This window comes from Neovison vison, chromosome 7, assembly GCF_020171115.1.
Source record: "Neovison vison isolate M4711 chromosome 7, ASM_NN_V1, whole genome shotgun sequence".
Classification (NCBI taxonomy): domain Eukaryota; kingdom Metazoa; phylum Chordata; class Mammalia; order Carnivora; family Mustelidae; genus Neogale; species Neogale vison.
In genome coordinates this window covers 51,687,431-51,707,209 of record NC_058097.1, presented here as the reverse complement: position 1 = coordinate 51,707,209, position 19,779 = coordinate 51,687,431, and the positions used below count along the sequence as shown (strand labels likewise).

Genomic DNA, 19,779 nt, shown 5'->3' with positions numbered 1-19,779 from the left:
ATAGTCAGGAAGCATCAGAGCTTGGATTCAAAAGCGCAGACTCTTTCTAGAGCCAGACTCCAGGAAAGGAAGCCAGTGGTCCCAGGGCATACGGTGGGTCATCCACTGAGCCAGGACCGGGGCCCTGGATCCAGATAACTGGGAGACCCTGACCTTGAAGAAGTCTAATTTTGCCCCATTTTATAGTTGAAAAAAACTGCTTAGAAAGATTTGCCCAAGACCTGAGATGCAGGACAGAGCTTGGGTTGGCTCTTTTTTGGGTTTTTGTTTGGAATTTTTGTGACAGTTCATTGAAATAGAAGTTTGAAAAGGGGGCACCTGGCTGCCTCAGTGGAGTGTGCAGCTCTTGATCTCAAGGTCATGAGTTTGAGCCCCGCAGTTGGGTGTAGAGATAATTTAAAATTTGAAGAAATACATATAATTCAGATAAAATACAACTGATACACTGAAGTGTACAATTCAGTGTTTTTTAGTGTTTTCATGGAGTTGTACCACAATCAGTTTTCGATCATTTTCATCACCCCAGCGTGTCCTCCAGCTATCACTCCCCCACCCCAGCCCCAGGGGAGCTCAATGTACAGACTTGCCCATCTGGACATATAAATGAAAGTATACACTATGTGGTGGGAGGGTCTTAACAGACGCTACACTCAATGCGGAGCCTGACACAGGGCTTACTCTCATGACCCTGAGGTCAGACCTGAGCCAAAACCAAGAGTCAAATGCTTCACCCACTTGAGTTACCCAGATTTCCCAACATGTGGTCTTCTGTATTGGGCTTCCTTAGCATGATGCTTTCAAGGTTCATCCATGTTGTGGTGTGTCAGCACATTTCCTAGCTGGGTAGTATGTCACTGTGTGCATAGATCATGTTTCGCTATTCATTCATCAACTGATGGCTCCTCAGGTTGTGTCCATCTGCTGGCGATCTCAAATAACACTGTCAGGAAGATCTGTGAACAAGCGGTCTGTGTGGATGTTTGTTTTGTCCTGAGCGGATGCCCAACTCCTCTTCCCAAGTCTCATTGTCCTTTTGATTTGCGTTCCCCTGACGGCTGACCACGTGGAGCAACCCTTTAGATACTTTATGTGCTCATCTTATTGGCTACCTGTAAATCCTTCTTAGACAAATGTCTTTTCAGATCCTTTGCCTATTTTTTTTTTCAGAGATTGATTGGTTGGTTTGAGAGAGAGAGACACAGAGAGGACAGGAGGGAGGGACAGAGGGAGAGGGAGTCTTTTTTTTTTTTTTTTAAAGATTTTATTTGTTTATTTGACAGAGAGAGATCACAAGTAGGCAGAGAGGCAGGCAGAGAGAGAGAGGAGGAAGCAGGCTCTCCGCTCAGCAGAGAGCCCGATGCGGGACTCGATCCCAGGACCCTGAGATCATGACCTGAGCCGAAGGCAGCGGCTTAACACACTGAGCCACCCAGGCGCCCCGGGAGAGGGAGTCTTAAGCAGAATCTGCACCGAGCATGGAGCCTAACACAGGACTCAAACTCAGGACTTGAGATCACAACCTGAGCTGAGACCAACAGTTGGACGCTTAACCGACTGAGCCACCCAGGTGCCCCTCCTTTGCTTACTTTTAAATTGTGGTGTCTTTTTACTGTTGAGTTGTAAGGGGTGTTTAAATATATTTTCTAAGATTTTTAAAACTTTATTTGAGAGAGAGCAAGCACCAGTGAGGGGCAGAGGGAGACAGAGAAGCAGACTCTGCACTGAGCAGGGAGCCGGATGTGGGACTTGATCCCAGGACCCTGAGATCATGACCTGAGCTGAAGGCAGGTGCGTAACTGACTGAGCCATCCAGGTGCCCCTGTTTAGATATTTTAGATGACAGCTTCTTACATATATAATTTGCAATTATTTTCTCCCATTGGTGGGTTGTCTTTTCACTTTCTTTTTTTTTTTAAGATTTTTTATTTATTTGTCAGAGAGAGAAATCAGAAGTAGGCAGAGTGCAGGCAGAGAGATGGGGGAAGCAAGCACCCTGCTGAGAAAAGAGCCCAATGTGGGGCTCGATTCTAGGATCCTGGAATCATGACCTGAGCTGAAGGCAGAGGCTTCAACCCACTGAGCCACCCAGGTGTCCATCTTTTCACTTTCTTGATAGTGTCCTTTGAAGCACAAGAGCTTTTATTTTTCTTTTAAAGATTTTATTTTTAAGCCATCTCTATACCCAGTCTGGGGCTTGAACTGACAACCCCACGCTGGAGGGACTGAGCCAGCCATGGACCCCTCAGAAGTTCTTAATTTGGGGGCACATGGGTAGCTCAGGGGGTTAAGCCTCTGCCTTCGGCTCAGGTCCTGGTCTCAGGGTCCTGGGATTGAGCCCTGCATCAAGCTCTCTGCTTGGCGGGGAGCCTGCTTCCCCCTCTCTCTCTGCCTGCCCCTTTAATTGTGAGCTCTCTGTCAAATAAATAAAATCATTTTTTTAAAAGCTCTTAATTTGGGGGGCACCTGGGTGGCTCAGTTGGTTGAGCGACTGCCTTCAGTTCAGGTCATGATCCGGGACTTCCAGGATCTCGTCCCGCCTCGGGCTCCCAGCTCCTTGGGGAGTCTGCTTCTCCCTCTGACCTCCTCTCTCATGCTCTCTCTCACTCATTCTCCCTCAAATAAATAAGATCTTTTTTTAAAAAAAGTTCTTAATTTTGATCAAGTTCAAATTCATCCACCATTTTTCCTTTTGCTGCTTCTGCTTCCTGAACCTGCCTTTGAGCCATAGGTGATGGAGAGCCCTGGCCCCTCTCTCCATGCGGATTCCATGTTGAGAAACAGTCACCACTCTGTGGACTCTGGGTTGGTGACACTCAAATCCTAGTTTACTCAGCTCCAACCTTGGGCAAGTTAAACGTTTTGTACTTGTTTTCTCATCTATAAGATAGGTGTCAGACTCAACTATGTAAATTCATGTCAGGGGCTCCCAACAGTGTCTGGCATAGTACGGATGTCTGCTCTCATTACTGTGGTGCTTGCTATCATATTGTCACAGCTATGACTTTGTTGCTGCTGTTGCCATGCAAGCGTCCCCTATCATTGTCCTCGATGCTGAACTGTTCCGCCTTTCAGGGTGAGTAATGAGCCACCCATTTGCCAGATGAGGCCACCACGGCCCAGGGAACACGCCTGGCCGAGGAGCCCACCCTTCCCGGCGCCCCCCTGATGTGGCTGCCCACTTCTCGTTTCCGCAGGTTCGGGGCGCCCGCCCCCCACTAGGACAAGTGGAGGGGGTGCCCCCGCCCAATGGGCCTGGCCAGGGCCCTGCGCCGCCTTAGCGGCGCCCGGGAGCCCAGGGAGGGCCGCGCCGGCGATGAGGAAGAGGAGGCCGGGCCGGGGCTGTGCCGCAACGGGTGGGCGCCGTCGCCGGCTGGGCGGCGCCGCGGGCGCTTCGTCAAGAAGGACGGGCACTGCAACGTGCGCTTCGTGAACCTGGGCGGCCAGGGCGCGCGCTACCTGAGCGACCTGTTCACCACGTGCGTGGACGTGCGCTGGCGCTGGATGTGCCTGCTCTTCTCCTGCTCCTTCCTCGCCTCCTGGCTGCTCTTCGGCCTGGCCTTCTGGCTCATAGCCTCGCTGCACGGCGACCTGGCCGCCCCGCCGCCGGCGGCGCCCTGCTTCTCGCAGGTGGCCAGCTTCCTGGCCGCCTTCCTCTTCGCGCTGGAGACGCAGACGTCCATCGGCTACGGCGTGCGCAGCGTCACCGAGGAGTGCCCGGCCGCCGTGGCCGCCGTGGTGCTGCAGTGCATCGCCGGCTGCGTGCTCGACGCCTTCGTCGTGGGCGCCGTCATGGCCAAGATGGCCAAGCCTAAGAAGCGCAACGAGACGCTCGTGTTTAGCGAGAACGCCGTCGTGGCGCTGCGCGACCGCCGCCTCTGCCTCATGTGGCGCGTCGGTAACCTCCGTCGCAGCCACCTGGTCGAGGCGCACGTGCGGGCCCAGCTGCTGCAGGTGGGAGCCGTCGGGGTGGAAGGGCCCGCCCTGGGGCCCGCCGCGGGGGGAGGGGAGGAGAATGGTGGGAGATGTAGGCCTGAGAGTGAGGTTGGGCAGGTAGTGTGCGGCTGGCCTGGCTGGCACGTGGACTACGATTCCCAGCAGTCACGTGGGCAGGAAACCTCTCGTCCCCATTGTGGCCCAAGGCTCCTTCCTGGATCAGTTATAGGAGGTGGAAACCCAAGAGAGAGATCTGTGACCAGTGCTAACTGGAGACCTTGGCTTGAAACAGATCTTGAGACATAAAGAACTTCGTGTGGCTTGAGGATGGACCCCCAATGGGGTTGTGGGATATCGAGACCTGTGGAGACCGCACCTGGCCTGTAAAGGCTCTGAACTACAATTCCCAGAAGCTTCTGTGGGCAGGGTACCCGTTAGGAAGGGAGGGTCTGAGCCAATGATGTCATTTTGTGGGTGGCTGTAAACCACAGCTGGCTTTACACTCACAGCCCACAGAGCAGTAACTAGAGGGGCCTATGACTTGAGGCTAGGCCCATGGGATTGTGGGAGATGTAAGCCCAAGGATGGGGTGCAGGTCACACCTGCAGAAGAGCTGTGGAAGGCAGTTCTCAGTGGCCCAGCCGGCCTCACCAGCCTCCTGCTCAGGGGAGTACAGGGCTGGAAAACACCCTTGAATTGTACCGTATTGCCAAGACAGTCAAAACAACTATGACCCCCATTGGCGCCTGGGGTAGCAGCTCCCTCTGGTACCCCAAAGAAGACGCCTTAGTGTTTCTCTAGAATTGTAATCAAACCGCCCAAAGCCTGGGGCAGTAGTTGTCCTTGCCCAGGTAGAGATACTTAAGAACCCTGGGGTGAGGGTGGAGTTTGGTGAAAGGGAGGACAGGATGGTGGTGGGAGCTACAACTCCCAGCAGCATCTGGGGGCTCCTTCTGGATTCATGACTAAGATTCATGAATAGGAGAGATACTCTCTCTTCCGGGAGTCTGTGGGGCGCTGACATGGCTTGGGAGCTTGCCTGTGGAACCAATGGAGGGTTGTAGGTGGAAAACTACCAATATCTGGCCTGAGGACTGCATTGTCCCCACCCCGCCATACACACACACACACACACACACACACACACACACACAAACACACAGTGGGACAGAGAGTCTTGTAGTTGGGTTGCCCCCAGGCTAGCCCCTGGGTAGTGCCCCAGGGGCTAGCCTGAGGCTGTGGTAGAATATGGAGTGTGGGACCTAGGTTGTCATGCTTATTTATCCCTCTGTGGCCATATATTGAAAACCATTTTTCTGTCCCTCTCCTCCTCCTCCAATTGCTGCTTGCACATGACTCTTCCCTTCTGTTCTCTCTTTAACTTCTGTCTCTGCCTTGCTGATTTCTGCTACTCGATGCCAATCATTCTGCCCCTCTTGCATCTCTATCCCCAAACCCTCTGAGTCTCTGTCCCTCACTCTTTACCTCTGGTTCTGTCCCCCCACTTTCTCTGGGCCTCCATCCTCCTCTCTCTGGGCCTCCATTCCCCTCTCTCTGGGTCCATGTTCTCACCCCACCACCCCTGCCTCTTTCTGCTCCCCCATCCTTGGCATCTCCATTCCATTCTCTCATCATGTCTGTCTCCATTCATCTCTGTGCTCCCTGTGGGCTGTCTTTGGACCCTCCCCTCTTGCTGCAGCCTCGTGTGACCCCAGAGGGCGAGTACATACCACTGGATCACCAGGACGTGGACGTGGGCTTTGACGGCGGCACCGATCGAATCTTCCTCGTGTCTCCCATCACCATCGTGCACGAGATTGACTCTGCCAGTCCTCTCTATGAACTAGGACGTGCCGAGCTGGCCCGGGCTGACTTTGAGCTGGTGGTCATTCTCGAGGGCATGGTTGAGGCCACGGCCATGACCACACAGTGTCGCTCCTCCTACCTCCCTGGTGAGCTGCTCTGGGGCCATCGTTTTGAGCCAGTCCTCTTCCAGCGCGGCTCCCAGTATGAGGTTGACTATCGCCACTTCCACCGCACTTACGAGGTCCCAGGGACACCGGTCTGCAGCGCCAAGGAGTTGGATGAACAGGCCGAACGGGCCTCCCACAGCCCCAAGTCCAGTTTCCCCGGCTCTCTGGCTGCGTTTTGTTATGAGAATGAACTTGCGCTGAGCTGCTGCCAGGAGGAAGAGGAGGAAGAGGAGGCCAAGGAGGGGGATGGGGTGGAGGCAGAAGATGGGACTGCCAGCCCCCAAGTACTAACACCAACCCTCGCACTGACCCTACCCCCATGATGCCAGCTGGTGTCCTCCTATTTGTACCCCCTTCCCAGAAATAGCAAGATGGAGAGTTCAGGCCCTCTCCTGGGATGGGAGCAGGTGTTTCCCAAGACCGACAAGCCTGCTGGGTAAATTATTAGCTGGTGAAGTTCTGCCATGCGCAGTGGACCCACCACAGACATACTGGATCTTAATCTCTCTGCTGTCCGTGCTCCTTCCTGAGACCCCTTTATCAGCCTGATTCCTGAGTCTCTCCAGAGCTTCAAGATCCAGAATTCCAGACCACCCAAGAGGCAAGGACTTGTGGTTCTAGATTCTTCTATGTTGCTGGGTTGGGTTGTTGAGCAGGGTCAGGAATCAGTGGTATATACTGCCTCCAGGTACAGCAATGAGATTAAGAGTGTGTAGGTCTGGATTGACCCAAGATTCAAGGGACTGTTGCTTCTTGCCTCAGCTAACCAAGTAGCAAATCATTTTTTTTCCTAGACCACATAAGGAGGGAAGGTTATGGAATGCCCCAAGAATTCAAGATGATCTTTATTAACCAATGACAAAGATTGTTGAAGGCAGGTCAAGAAAAGAACTTGTGGTTTCAGAAGGCCCAAGAGTTAAGATTCTGTGAATCTGGATTGGCCACAGAGGCAAGCACTGGTGGTTCTAGAACACGTTGATTAGAATGTTGAGCTACTGAGGAAGCTAAAGAGTCATGTTTCTAGAATGCACAAACAGTGTCTGTGGGTCTGGAAGCGCAACAGCGACAGCTTGGGAGTTCTTGATATTAGATAACTCCAGGCCACTAGCCGTAGAACATCAAACCAAGGGGTTTGGGTCCATGGGTCCAGGGGATAATCAGTGCTTCTTTATGACCCATGGTGGTTTTTTTAAAAAGTGCCATTCTAGAATGTCCAAAGGAATCAGGATTCTGTGGCTCTAGATTGATCACAGAGTCAAGGAAGGAGAGGTGATGCTAGATGGCTGAGATTGGCCGGTTCCAGTTTGCCCAGTGGAGTTGAGAATCTTGATGATTTTTTTGTGGTTCTGTAATGCCAAAAGGAATCAAGGCTCCAGGGATCCAGGGTTGTCCATTATTAAAACCTGGAAGGTCTAAGCAGCACCTAGAACTTGGCAGTTCTGGGAGGGGGACTTGGGACTTGATTGGCAGCATTTCTGGGCTGACCCAGAAAGGGAGAGCCCAGACAAGACCCTGTAGATAACAGGGCTGGTCGTTGGGCAAGGGAAAGAGAGGCCCAAGGCTGATGGGTCAATGATGCTCTGGAATCCTACACCTAGCAATGTGTGTCTATTTCTTAAAGATGTTACACATATGTGTATTATATATATAATATAAATACAGATATCTATCTATATTTTCCTGTGGTTCATACAAAAGGGTTAGAAACTGAGTATGAGCTAATTGAAATGGAGTCCCTTATGAGGATCCAGGAAGCTTTGCTCTAAATCCCAACTCTGCAACAACTTGCTGCGTGGTTTTGAGCTAATCATTCCCCTCTTTCTTGCCTCAATCTCCCCATCTGTAAAAATGGAGCACTCGAACTTGAAGTTCTTCAAGGACCCTTCCACCAGGATGATTTCTCACTTCATTGAAGGCGACAGCTGGAGGCAGGCGTGAGGGTCCTATACATTTCCCAGCTTTCCCTGGTGCTGGAAGGCATGGCCTTCCAGGGGTAACCAGGACAGGAGACGCTCTTGAAGGCCAGCTCTGAACTTGGATGTGTGAACAACGCAGCAGGCAAGGGGTAGTGTGGGCTGTGGCTAAGGGCCCCAGTCCAGGTTAGGGGGTAGGGAAAGGAGAAGGTAGGTCTGAATGCCAGGAGAAAGTATGTGTTCAGGGGAGAATTGTGCCCCAGATTAAATCACTGGGGCCTCTGTTGGTGTGTCTGAGTGTCCTTCTGCGGATGGCTCATCACACCTGTCCTTCAGCCCACACCATACTCCTATCTAAGTGCCCAGCAGGCTGGGAGCCAACTGCAGAAGGAGCCAGTGCCAGGGAGGAGGACACATTCCCACCCGTGTCCCAGGACTGCGGGTAGGCACTGTCATTGCCCATTAGCTTGCCCGAAGGCTGCAGCAGCCCAGGTCCCCGGATCTGGCTTCTCCACCTCCCTTTATCCTTCAAAATCCCCCCTTAATAACCGGATGGGATTAATTAGCTAGCAGTTCTCCCAGAGCAGGTGTCTGGGTAGGGACGGGGGTACTGGAAACACAGGCATGGAGAAGGATGTTAAATTGGGGGTGAAGGGACAGGAAAAGCGTTCTGTTTGGAAGCAAAGAGAGTGGGGCAAAGCTGGCACAGCCTAGCTTTCCACTGGGGAGGACAAGGCCCGGGCCACTCATAAAGGTCAGGGAGAGATTAAGAGGCTCCGTGTCTAATCTGTCAGCTTAACCAGGTCCTGGCCCTGAATCTGTCCCCCACCTGCCTAGCCCAGGGACAGCAAATGAGGACAAGGCCCAGACACCACCTGAGACCCAGTTAGGGAAGCCCCCCAGGACAGGGATGCCCAGGTACGCTATCCTGGCCAGCTGCCTGCATCTGCTTTTTCTGCAAGGAATGGAAATCAGAGGCTGGGGTTAGGGAACGGGGAGGGGAGAGAAGGGCATCCTATATGGGGGGACTCCGAGGGGAGGGAAGAGTTTAAGAAGAGGAGGTACCTGAAGTGAGGGGAGTCACAGAGGAAGGAAAGGATTTTGAGAGTGAGGAAGGAACCAGAGAGGTGCAAGGACGTTGAGTAAAGGGAGTTGTTATGGGGGGGGGGATCCTAAAAGGCGGGGGTAGTTTGAGGGAGAGGGGAGGACCCTGAGAGGCAGAAGACGCCAGGGAGGCGGAGCCTTCGCTGTATTTGGCCTTTCCCTAATGTCCCATTCTCCATGACAGACACCCAATAGCGTGAGAAGAATACGTCTTTTGTTTCACCACTCCCTGACTCTAAAGAGGCTGAAGTGGATGGGAAAGTCCTGAGAAGGGTTAAGGAAAGGATCTGGAGATCAGAGGGGCCAGTACCGGGAGGACAGAGGCCAAAAGACCGGCCAAAGCCGCTCCCAGTTGCCTGGCAACCGCTGCGGTCAAAAGCCTGCTTGGCCAGCAGAGGAGGTGTCGCTCCCGGAAACAGCCGACAGTTGTGGCGCCGCCCCCTGGCAACGAGACTAACAAAGTACCGCTCCCCAGCAACCTAGGACTAGAGGCGGGGCTGGACTGGACTAGCAGCCTCCCAGTGCCCTGGAGCAGGCGCAATCCTCTCTGCTCGCGCATAGTCCCACCTTCATGCAACTCCTTTCCGAGCCTTCTCATTGGCGGGCACACCAGCCAAATGCCTTCTATTGTTTCGGAGGAGGGGCCCGGCTCCCTAGTCGCACTCCGATTGGCCCCACAGACCGTCTACCTCCAGCCGGACAGGGCTACGTCTGCTCCTTGTGTGCCTATTGGCCCTGGAGGACGATACTTCGGGTTCGGGGGCGGAGCAGACGAGAGGACCCTCCGTGGATTGGACAGTGTCAAAACGAGGGGCGGTCCCTATTGGCGGGGCGGTTGGGAGGCGAAGGGAGAGTCTTTTCAGCGCTGAGGACTGGCGCTGAGGAGGCGGCGGTGGCTCCCGGGGCGTTTGAGCGGGCTCATCCGAGCCCGCGGGCCAACGCGGATCCAGGCCCGACCGGCGGGACCGCCCCGGACTCCCCGCGGGCCTTCCTAGCCGCCATGGAGGACGGTGTCTATGGTAGGTCAGAGAGGGGCGGGGCCGGCTGGGAGGGGATCGAGCGTTCCGCCGCGAGCGTTCCGCCGCGAACGTTCCCCCGCGAACATCCCTCCCGGCGCGCGGCGCGCGGCGTCCTTCGGCCCCGTCGTCGACTACCTTTTGTGGAGCGCGAGACGGGCTTCCGGCGGGGCCCGAGAGCAGGGCGTTCCAGGCCATTGTTTGGGCCGAGCCTGTTTCCGGTGGCGGCGGGAGGGGGCGGGATGGAGCGACGGAGGCGAGGCCGGGGCGGAACCATTCCCGCTGGAAAGGCTGGGCGAGCCCAGTGCCTGCTGGGAGCCGCGAGGGGGGCTTCTGGGGCGCTTGGGTGGGGAGGAATCTTGGGGGCCGCAGCGATCCCGCTAAGGCGTGGGCGGGGACCTTCGATGCCCCGCCCCCTGCCCCAACTCTTCCAAGCTGTCAGGCTTTGCCAGCCGTAGTTACTTTTCATGGACCCAGGAGTCCGGACACCCAAGCTCCCAGTTACCTCGCCAAGAATGGAGGCCGAAAACCAAGGCCCCAGCCCCCTTCCAAGTAATGGACCCAGCAGCTCGGGCTCCCAGCCCCCTTGTCCCTCAGACTTAGGAGTCCTAAGTCCTGACCCCTAGCTCCCTCTCCTCCCCCAGAACTTAGAGTCTAGATCCACAGCCCTTCGTGCTCTGGACTGAGAAATCTAGATCCACGCCACCCCCCAGCCTCTTCTTCCAGCAGACAGTGGAGGCCCTCCCCTCCAACCTAGTCCTGCCCGCCCCAGCCCTGTCCTCCCCCAGATTGCAAGAATCTTGGCTCCCAGTCCCCAGAACTGACCTCCAACCCCTGACCCTACCCTCAGAGCCCCCAGACCTGACTCCGGAGGAGCGGATGGAGCTGGAGAACATCCGGCGGCGGAAGCAGGAGCTGCTGGTGGAGATCCAGCGTCTGCGGGAGGAGCTCAGTGAAGCCATGAGCGAGGTGGAGGGTCTGGAGGCCAATGAGGGCAGGTGAGGGCTGGGGTGGGGAACTTGGGGGTTATGGGGCCAGGCCAGGGCTGCCCCGGCATTGAGCCTCCCTCCCCTGTTCTCTCCTGCAGTAAGACCTTGCAGCGGAACCGGAAGATGGCGATGGGCAGGAAGAAGTTCAACATGGATCCCAAGAAGGTGCTTGGGCCACAGGGCTGGGATCCATCAGGCAGACATCCAGGCAGGGGGCTCTGGCAACTTTAGATTCCAGAAGCATGCTTAAGGTGGATAGATGGGGTCCTAATCCACGGATTCAGATACTGGCTGTCCATTTGGTCTCTGACCACTCACCAGGCGTTCCAGCCTCCTGACCTTTGCCCATGCGGTCTGTGTCCTCTGTGGGGGAGGCTCTCTTCCTATTTCTGGACCCTCTTATGGGGCCACCTAGAGTCTCAGGAGGAGCTTGAACACTGAGAGGGAACTCGAACGGTGACATGCGCAAGGGAGGGTTGACTAGGGCCACTTCAGAGAGCAGCCAGGCTGTGGACCCTCCTGGGGGAGCCTCGGGAAGTGAGGGAGGGCTTCCTGGAGGGAGAGGACAGTCAGGTCCGGTTTGAAGGTCGAGTCTGTGTTCACCAGGTGGAGAGCGATGTTTGTTTATCTGGTCGTTCCCGCTCTCTGATGCTGTCTCAGGCCTGCCCCTGTGCTGGGCAGCTCTGGAGCACCAGAGTGGGCTTGACCTTTCCTTGGCCTCAGCGAGCCCCTAGACGTGGGTACCGCACTCCAGAGTCGATATAGCTTTCATGGCACAGACCAAGCCCCAGAAGGCCCTATCCAGCCTGCGGCTTGGCACTCACAGGCCTCGATGGGCAGCTGTAGTTTATCAGACGTTCAACAAACTCACTGGGCTCCCGTTCCTTGCCGGACCCTGCTCCTGGTGCGGGACTCAGCAGGCAGAGGCGGAGGGCGCAGTTAAGTGCAAAGGCTCTGAGGAGGGAGGGGTGGTACTTAAGTACCTGGGTGAAGCCTGAAGACAGAACCTGGCCGAGTTCTGTTGAGAGTGGGGGTGGGTGTGGATGCTGAGGTCCCTGGGGAGGCCGCAGTTGGGGGAGCTTTCTGGCTGTCGGGGCTGAGACCCGGCCCCCACCCACCAGGGGATCCAGTTCTTGGTGGAGAATGAACTTCTGCAGAACACACCCGAGGAGATCGCCCGCTTCCTGTACAAGGGCGAGGGCCTGAACAAGACAGCCATCGGGGACTACCTGGGGGAGAGGTGAGACCCCACCCAGTTCCCACAGTCCCTTGCACCCTGCTCCTGCCCTTCCCGCCCACCTCTTCTCCCAAGGAGAGGCCCGGGTGGATCAGCCCTCTGACTGGATTGTGACAGAGCGGACCTCTGAAGGGGTCGGTGGAATCCTGGGACCATCTGGGGGAACCTGGGGCTGCCTGTGACCATCTGGGGGGCATGGGAATCTGCGGACCCCTGGAAAGTTGAGGCCCATCCATTTAGGTCTGGGACAGCAGAGAACAGCTGTGAGAATTGGGGGGTGGTGAGAATCCTGTAGACAGCTTCTAAGCGTGGTAACCACATAGACAGCTAGGGAGTATGGGGGTCCTCGGGGACACGGGGATCCATGGACGTCTGGGGCATGAGGATTGTCTATGGACATCAGGGGTGATCTGAACATCTGAGGTGCGTGGGACCAGCGGGATGTCTGGGTAGCATAGGGATTGTGTAGACATCTGGAATGTGTGGAACCTTCTGGACATCTGACTTGTATTAGGGCTCGCTGGTTGTCTGGGGATCATGGGGATTGTATGGACACCTGGAGATGTCTGGGGGACCCTCTGGACACCTGGGGTGCGTGGGGAGTGTTTCAGGAATATCTAGTCTGTGTGGGGACTGTCTGGACATCGGTGGGGGAGGTGGGTAGCCCTCTGTAGATGTCCAGGGGCCATCCGGGGACAGCTGGTATGGTGGGGACTGTTCTGTGGACAGCTGGGGTGCACAGGGACCATCTCTGGACATCTGCCGAAGGGCCATCAGAGAGATGATAGTGGGTGGAGCATGTGTTTGCTGTGCTTCTCTCGACCACGAAGGTTCGCTAGACCGGTGGTGATCGTGTAGCAGATGGTCCTCCCAAGAGTGTGTTCTGAGTGTTCCTGTCCCGGTGCCAGGCCTGTGATGGGGCCAGGCTCAAATTTCCACCCACCCCAGGGGCAGAGACTCTGCCCCAGTGTTTGCTTCGTGTCCGCTCCTGCTCCAGCCTCCCCAGACTCTTTCCTGTGCATGACTCTGTATCTTTCTGCCCTCCCAGGGAAGAGCTGAACCTGGCAGTGCTCCATGCCTTTGTGGACCTGCACGAGTTTACTGACCTCAATCTGGTGCAGGCCCTCAGGTGAGAGAGGGATGGGGTTGGGAGGCAGGAATGTACCTGTCAGGGCTCGCTCTTTACAACTGATGAACCCACTCAGAGTAAAAACAGAAACAAAGATCAAGGGATTGACTGTCTCACGTAACATAGAAGTCCGTGGTAGGGCCTCCTTCAGGCATAGCTATATCCAGGTGCTCAAGTGGTGTCAGAAGGTCCATTTTCTCTAGCTTTGGGTTGTCCTTGCCACTGTTTTGGCATTGCTCTCTGTAGACTCACCTGTCACGTGGCAACAGAAGTCCCTGGCAGACTTGTTTAGCAAACCTAGGAAAGAGGGGGTTTGGGGTTTTTTGTTGTGTTTTTTTTTTTTCCTGTATAAATCCACCAAAAGTCCCTCGGCCAGTGCTCATGGGTCAGTGTGGAGCCATACCTGAGATAGCTGCTGAGGCCATAAGGCTGTTACTGGCTGCTTCCTGACACGGGGACAGAGAGCAGCGAGGGGCTTCTGCCAGACGTGGCGCCTGCACCCAGCTCCTCTCTAACGCAGGCAGTTTCTCTGGAGCTTCCGCCTCCCCGGAGAGGCCCAGAAGATTGACCGGATGATGGAAGCCTTTGCCCAGCGATACTGCCTGTGCAACCCCGGGGTCTTCCAGTCCACAGGTGGGGGCCTGGCCTCGGGGGCTTTGGGAAGGAGGAGCCAGGGCCCCACCTGCCTGTGTCATCACCACCTGACTGTCCGCTGCAGACACGTGCTATGTGCTGTCCTTCGCTGTGATTATGCTGAACACGAGCCTTCACAATCCCAACGTCCGGGACAAGCCGGGCCTGGAGCGCTTCGTGGCCATGAACCGGGGCATCAACGAGGGTGGGGACCTGCCCGAGGAGCTGCTCAGGGTCAGGCCCCCTTTTCCCCTCCCCACAGACCCCCTACCCAGTGCTGTCCCCCTCCCTGCCGCAGGCCCTCCCCGTAGGTCTCCTGGTGCCCAAGCTGGCCAGTGCAGTCGTGCCAACATGTCCCATTTCTTTTCTCTCTCTCTTTTCTGGGCCTCCCTCAGTCTTCATCTCTCTTGTTTCTCTTTCCCGTTTCTCTCTGGCCCTCGGGGTCTAAGTGTGTCTGATTCTCCATCTGTCTGTCTGTCTTGAGAACTCTGCTGGCCACTGCTACTCTGCATCTCTTCTCCTCTCCTGGGGCTCCCTCCATCCTTCTGCCTTCTCCCTGGACCACTCCTCCCCTGGTCCCATTGGTCTCATTGCCTCTCTGGCTGTTGGGGCCCCCCCAACCATGACCAGGTCACCCCAGGAGGGTCCCTGGGGCCTGGAGATGCTGACTGCATCCTCGCCCCTCAGAACCTCTACGACAGCATCCGAAACGAGCCCTTCAAGATTCCTGAGGATGACGGGAATGACCTGACCCACACCTTCTTCAACCCGGATCGGGAGGGCTGGCTCCTTAAGCTGGGTACGTCCCCTCCTGACCCCGCTGGCAGCCTCTGCAGGGGAAAGTGAGGAGTCCCAGGTTCTCGTTGGCCATGCGCACCTGCTGTGTGATCTTAGGCAAATGATTTGACCTCTCTGAACCTCCAGTTGCCACATCTGCAAATCAGGGCCAAAAACAAGATGAGGTCGGTGCTCCGGGCCCGAGCTCAGGCATAGAGGGCCCCCTAAATATTTGTGGGTACAGGGTAGGCGTTAGGGAGCACTGAATAATTGCCAGGCTCTGTGCTTATGAACACAGAGTCCCTGCGGGGGTGGAATGGGGTGGGGGTGGGGCCGATTCCCCCAGAAACACAGGGATCCGGCAGATTCTAGATAAGTCAGCAGGGGTCAGGCAAGTGCCCCTTCTGTGGGGGTTATCTGAGGATTAGAGGGGTTCTCATCCTTGGGTTCACGGGACATTTCCCTGGGGAGCTTTTAAAACCCCGACGGCCAAGCCGCAGCCTCCCGGAGCTGGGATTTCTAGGGCGGGATGGGCTGTCAGTCATGCTGAAAGCTCCCCAGCCGCCTTCCAGGGCAGCTGAAGTTGAGAGCCACTGGCCTGGAGCCCTGCGTGGTAATGGTAGGCGCCGTGGGAGTGCTCACCACGGCTTCTGAGCCCCAAGGCAGCGGACAGCTGCTCCAGGGCCACGGCGCTGACCCCGGGGCCAAGGCTTCCGGTGCCCAGGGAGAGGGCAGAGAAGCAGCAAGCAGGCCCCAGGAACTAGTTCTCTGCAGACCTTTCCGTCTGTAGGGATGCTTCCCATTTTCTGGAGTGGGGACATTGAGGCTCAGTCGCTGTCCAGCAGCAGCCACAGAGCTGGGGTGGCCTCGGCGCCAGATCTCTGACCCTGAGTGTAGCTTTCTGTTCTTCGTGGACAGCGTCGGTCAGGGACAGGTAGAAAGGCACCTCCTCCTCCAGAGGCTGAGGGGGACCAGTGGTGGTGGTGGGGGGTGGTTGGCGGCCATGTTCACAAGGATGCTTAATGGTGGCCATTGTTGCTGTCATGGTCAAGGAGCCCAAAAGCAGGTCATGTTGAAGTAGGAAGGTGTGGGCACAAGTGGGTCTGTGGGCTGGAGTCCAGAGAGGGCAAGAGGTGGCCCAGCCACCTTGGGCCAAGCAGCCGGGAGTGTGGGCAGGGTTTGTCCTCTCCCTTTGTGATAACTTGAGTGGGGGGGAAGACCTCTTTACTGTGGCATTGGGGGGCCTTCCTGGCTGAGGACCTATCCCGAGGGGACAGGCTGGAGCCAGGCACTGATATAGGGCCTCCCTGGGAGGGAGAGGGTCATGTCGATGTAACTGGTTTTCTTCCCTCTCTTCCCCCCTCCCTCCCTCTCTCCCTCCATCTCTGCATGTTCCTCTCTGCTGTTTCCATCTCTATCTCTGTTTCTGTCCCACCCCCTGTGCTTTCTGGCCCTTGCCCCCCTGTTTCTGTGGCCTGCGGCTTCTGGGGGCACCCCATTCTTCTGCCTTCCCTTCTCCTCGCCTGGTCCTGCCTGCTTTCTCGCTGTCTGCCCCAGGAGGTAGGTACGCTGCCCATCCTTGCTCCCTGACCTGACATTGGGGGAGGGGGCTCTCCCGGGCTGACTGACAGGGTTAGGAAGTGGGGTGGGCGAGATCCTGGGGCCCCAAAACCAGCCTGTCCCTGCTTGTCTGTCTTCCCACGCATTGCTTTGTTCTTAGCCCCGCCAGCCCCGCCTTCCCTGCGCTCACTCTGCCTCTCGGTGCCCTCCCTGCCCTCCCAGAGGCCCTGTCCCCCTGTTGAGCCCAGGCCCCCTCCCACCCCTTCCCTTTCAGGGGGCCGGGTGAAGACGTGGAAGCGCCGCTGGTTCATCCTCACAGACAACTGCCTCTACTATTTTGAGTATACCACGGTGAGGGCAGGGCCTGGTGGAGGGGCTGGGGGCCAGGACTCCCAGGTCTGATGGAGGAGGGCGTTGAGGGTCTGGACCCAGGTCTGAGGGAGAAGGCGGCTGGGGGCCAGGACTCCTGGGTCTGAGGGAGGAGGGAGTTGAGGGTCTGGACTTCTGGGTCTGAGGGAGGAGGGCTGTATCCGTGCACTAGGGCTACTGGGACAAAGTACCACGAGTTGGTGGCTCAAACCACAGACAGTGCTGGGGTTCCAGAGGAGGGGCTGGGCGAGGGCTGGGGAGTCTGAGTCCTGTGCTACTTTTTCCTTCAGGACAAGGAACCCCGTGGAATTATCCCCCTGGAGAACCTGAGCATCCGAGAAGTAGATGACCCCCGAAAACCGGTAAGGCCCTCTCTGTACCCCAGCCTGCTGCGGTGGGGGCGGCCTCTGGTCCTGGGGCCACTCTTACCCACTGTTCTTCTGCTCTCGTGTCTCCCCAGAACTGCTTTGAGCTTTACATCCCCAACAACAAGGGGCAGCTCATCAAAGCCTGTAAAACTGAGGCGGACGGCCGGGTGGTTGAGGGGAACCACATGGTTTACCGGATCTCGGCCCCAACCCAGGAGGAGAAGGAGGAGTGGATCAAGTCCATCCAGTGAGCCAGGGCTCCAGGGTCCTTGGGCAGTGGGCGGGGTCTGGGTGCTTGGCCCTCACCCTGAGAACCTCCCTTCTGCAGGGCCGCCGTGAGCGTGGACCCCTTCTATGAGATGCTGGCAGCAAGGAAGAAGCGGATTTCCGTCAAGAAGAAGCAGGAGCAGCCCTGACCCCCTGCCCCCCAACCCCGTTATTTATTACGGAGCTGCCCCACCCGGGTGGCCGGACCCCTGGGCCCCGGGGCTGCGGATTCTGGTTCTCCAATCCTGGTTCTCTGTTTGGAAAATTCACCACCTCTAGCTCCTCTCTCGTTGTTTGTAATTAACACACCATTGGTAATCTTATTAATTATTTAACCACTTGTGGCCTGGGACCCCTCCTTTCTCGGGTTTGACAGGGCGGAGGGGCTCAGCCTTGTAGCCTGCAGGGCTGTCTGTGCACTAGCAGGGCCGGGAGCACTGGTCTCTATTGGGGGTTGTCTGGGCGTGTGAGGGATGGATGCTGGGGACACTGCAGCCCAGTGGGGGCCTCCCATGTCCGCCCCTTTGCCCCCACCCCCACCCCCCAAGCCTGCAGGAATAAAGGCTGGAATAAAGGGGAGGTTTCACGGGGCAGCAGGTGGTGTGGTTAGAATTGCATGGTATTGAGCTAGTGGGCGGGCAGAGGTCCTGGGGCAAGGCCTAGCCTTCGTTCCAGACACGCCTTGACAAGCCAAACCCAGGCGGGGGCCCCTCAGCCGGCTGGTGCTCCCAGAGGGCCTGCAGCTCTGAGCTGATGGGATTGTGAGCGGGCCAGTGCTTTGCAAGCAAGAACTAAGAGAGTGGGTTGAGCTGTGGGGGGGGCTTGCTTCAGGAGCACATTGGGCAGAGGAGCCCAGAAAAGAGCCCAAGAGCTGTCCCCTGGGGCTGGGCAAGAGGCAGCTGGTGTCAGAGGAGGGCTGGGTGGGAGTGGTTGGTGGGGGTGGAGAACTGGGGGGCCAACGAGTGCAGTTCTCAACCAGCAGCTGGGAACCTGTGGTACTGCTCCTGTCCTGGGAATCAGCCTTGGAAGTGGGAGGTCTTTTCCTTGAGAGCAAATACTTGAGGGATGGGATACCCCTGAACCCCAGGGCCAGGCCTGTTCCTCCTGGCCATCCAGCTTGGGATACACTTGGCATCCCCAAAGAACAAAGGCACAGAGATCGGGGGGGGGGGGTTGGCAAGACGGGAGACCCCCTCGTCACTCTCCCGCACCCAAATCTGCCATGGAGGCTTGAGTGCGAGAAACCCCGACATTGGGCAGGCCCTGGGACCAGACTGCATTAGGTTGAAACAGGCCTGCCGCTGCAGGTTGTGTGTGGTTGGGGGGGGGGCAGTTGCATTTCCTCCCTCCCCCAAGCTGTCTTCAAAGGGTGGAAGCACTAATTGAGTGCTCCTGGTGAAGTGGAAATCCTGGCTCTGCCCTTGGCCACAGGCATTGACCTGCTCCACGCGCACTAGCAACACTGCTGTCCTCGAAGGTGGGCTCCTCTCCCTGCAGGAGCCTTGAACTACAATTCCCAGCAAGCTGTGCAGGGCTGGCTGCCCCCACCAGTGGGAGAGCCAGTCTGGAGGCCTTCTGGGAGTTGCAGTTTCCTAAGGCTCCAGTGAGGGGGGTTGGGGTGGGGTGTTCCTTACTTAGCCCAGTTTCCTACACTTGTGTGCTGGTTGGGCAAAGAGGCCCTGGGCACTTGAACTCCCAGGCACGGATGGGTAGTGGAGTTCCCAAATGAGAATATGGGATTCCCAACTCCAAACATTCCAGGGAAGTGGGAGTCATCAGCTCAAGGAGAAAGGAGGTCTCTGGATACACACAGGGTCCCACCACTACCTCATCCTATCCTGTCCACCTCCGGGGAGTAAACCCATAGGTCCTGAATGTCCACTAGCAGGGAGAGTAGTCGGCTCGCAGAGGTACCCTGGAAGGGCATTGCAGGCACAGGGAACAGTAGGAGCAGAGGCAGGAAAAGGTATGGTGTGTTGGAGTTAATGGACAGCAGGCTTGTATGGTATGATGAAGGAGGGAAGTTAGTAAGAGAGGGGAGTCAAAGGGGATGCACAAGCCTGATCATTTGGAGCCCGATCTGCCATGGGAGGGACTTTGGATGTATTTTTAGTTGATGGAAACCATCCAAGGGTGTGAAGAAGGCAAATGACGTATTTGAATTGAGCCCGTAGGAGGGGCCTCTGGCTGCTGCAAGAGAATAATTTGGAAAGGAGTGGGGGCAGCTGCAGGGAGGATAGAACGCAGTGCAGTTTTACCCTGGGGCTGAGGTCATGGAGAGAAGTGGACCCGGGAAGGGGCACCCACAGGATTTGCTGAGTGTCGGACCAACTCTGGAATTCTGGCTCGAGCAACGAGTGAAAATGCCATTGATCGAGATGGTTGGAGGGAATTGTGGGGCTGGGGAGTAGGGATTGGTGGCTCTGGTTTGGCCAACTTAAGCTGCAATTGCCTGTGGGACATTCAAACCAGACTCGTCACCTCAAAATCGTCCTTCAGTTTTGCCCCAAA

The 19,779-nt window shown here is 56.6% G+C and overlaps 2 protein-coding genes across 6 annotated transcripts; both read left to right on the top strand.

The window, feature by feature from the left end:
* Positions 1–3,246: 3,246 nt before the first annotated feature.
* Positions 3,247–6,585, top strand: KCNJ14 (potassium inwardly rectifying channel subfamily J member 14). The gene is made up of 2 exons (XM_044256980.1): positions 3,247–3,951; positions 5,633–6,585. The coding sequence occupies exons 1-2, from the start codon at positions 3,247–3,249 to the stop codon at positions 6,227–6,229; spliced, it is 1,302 nt and encodes a 433-aa protein (XP_044112915.1). The 3' UTR covers positions 6,230–6,585.
* A 3,200-nt stretch (positions 6,586–9,785) lies between these two features.
* CYTH2 (cytohesin 2) lies at positions 9,786–17,606 on the top strand. Of its 5 annotated transcripts, none has more exons than XM_044256978.1 (13): positions 9,786–9,942; positions 10,790–10,937; positions 11,027–11,093; positions 12,050–12,168; positions 13,214–13,294; positions 13,815–13,927; positions 14,013–14,161; positions 14,615–14,726; positions 16,262–16,264; positions 16,539–16,615; positions 16,924–16,995; positions 17,094–17,248; positions 17,330–17,606. In XM_044256978.1, exons 1-13 carry the CDS (start codon positions 9,924–9,926, stop codon positions 17,415–17,417), a joined length of 1,203 nt encoding a protein of 400 aa, XP_044112913.1. In that variant the 5' UTR covers positions 9,786–9,923; the 3' UTR covers positions 17,418–17,606. The 5 variants fall into 5 exon arrangements, with proteins under 5 accessions (XP_044112913.1, XP_044112911.1, XP_044112910.1 ...); XM_044256975.1 differs by lacking the exon at positions 9,786–9,942 and adding an exon at positions 10,315–10,491; XM_044256976.1 differs by lacking the exon at positions 16,262–16,264.
* Positions 17,607–19,779: the final 2,173 nt, after the last annotated feature.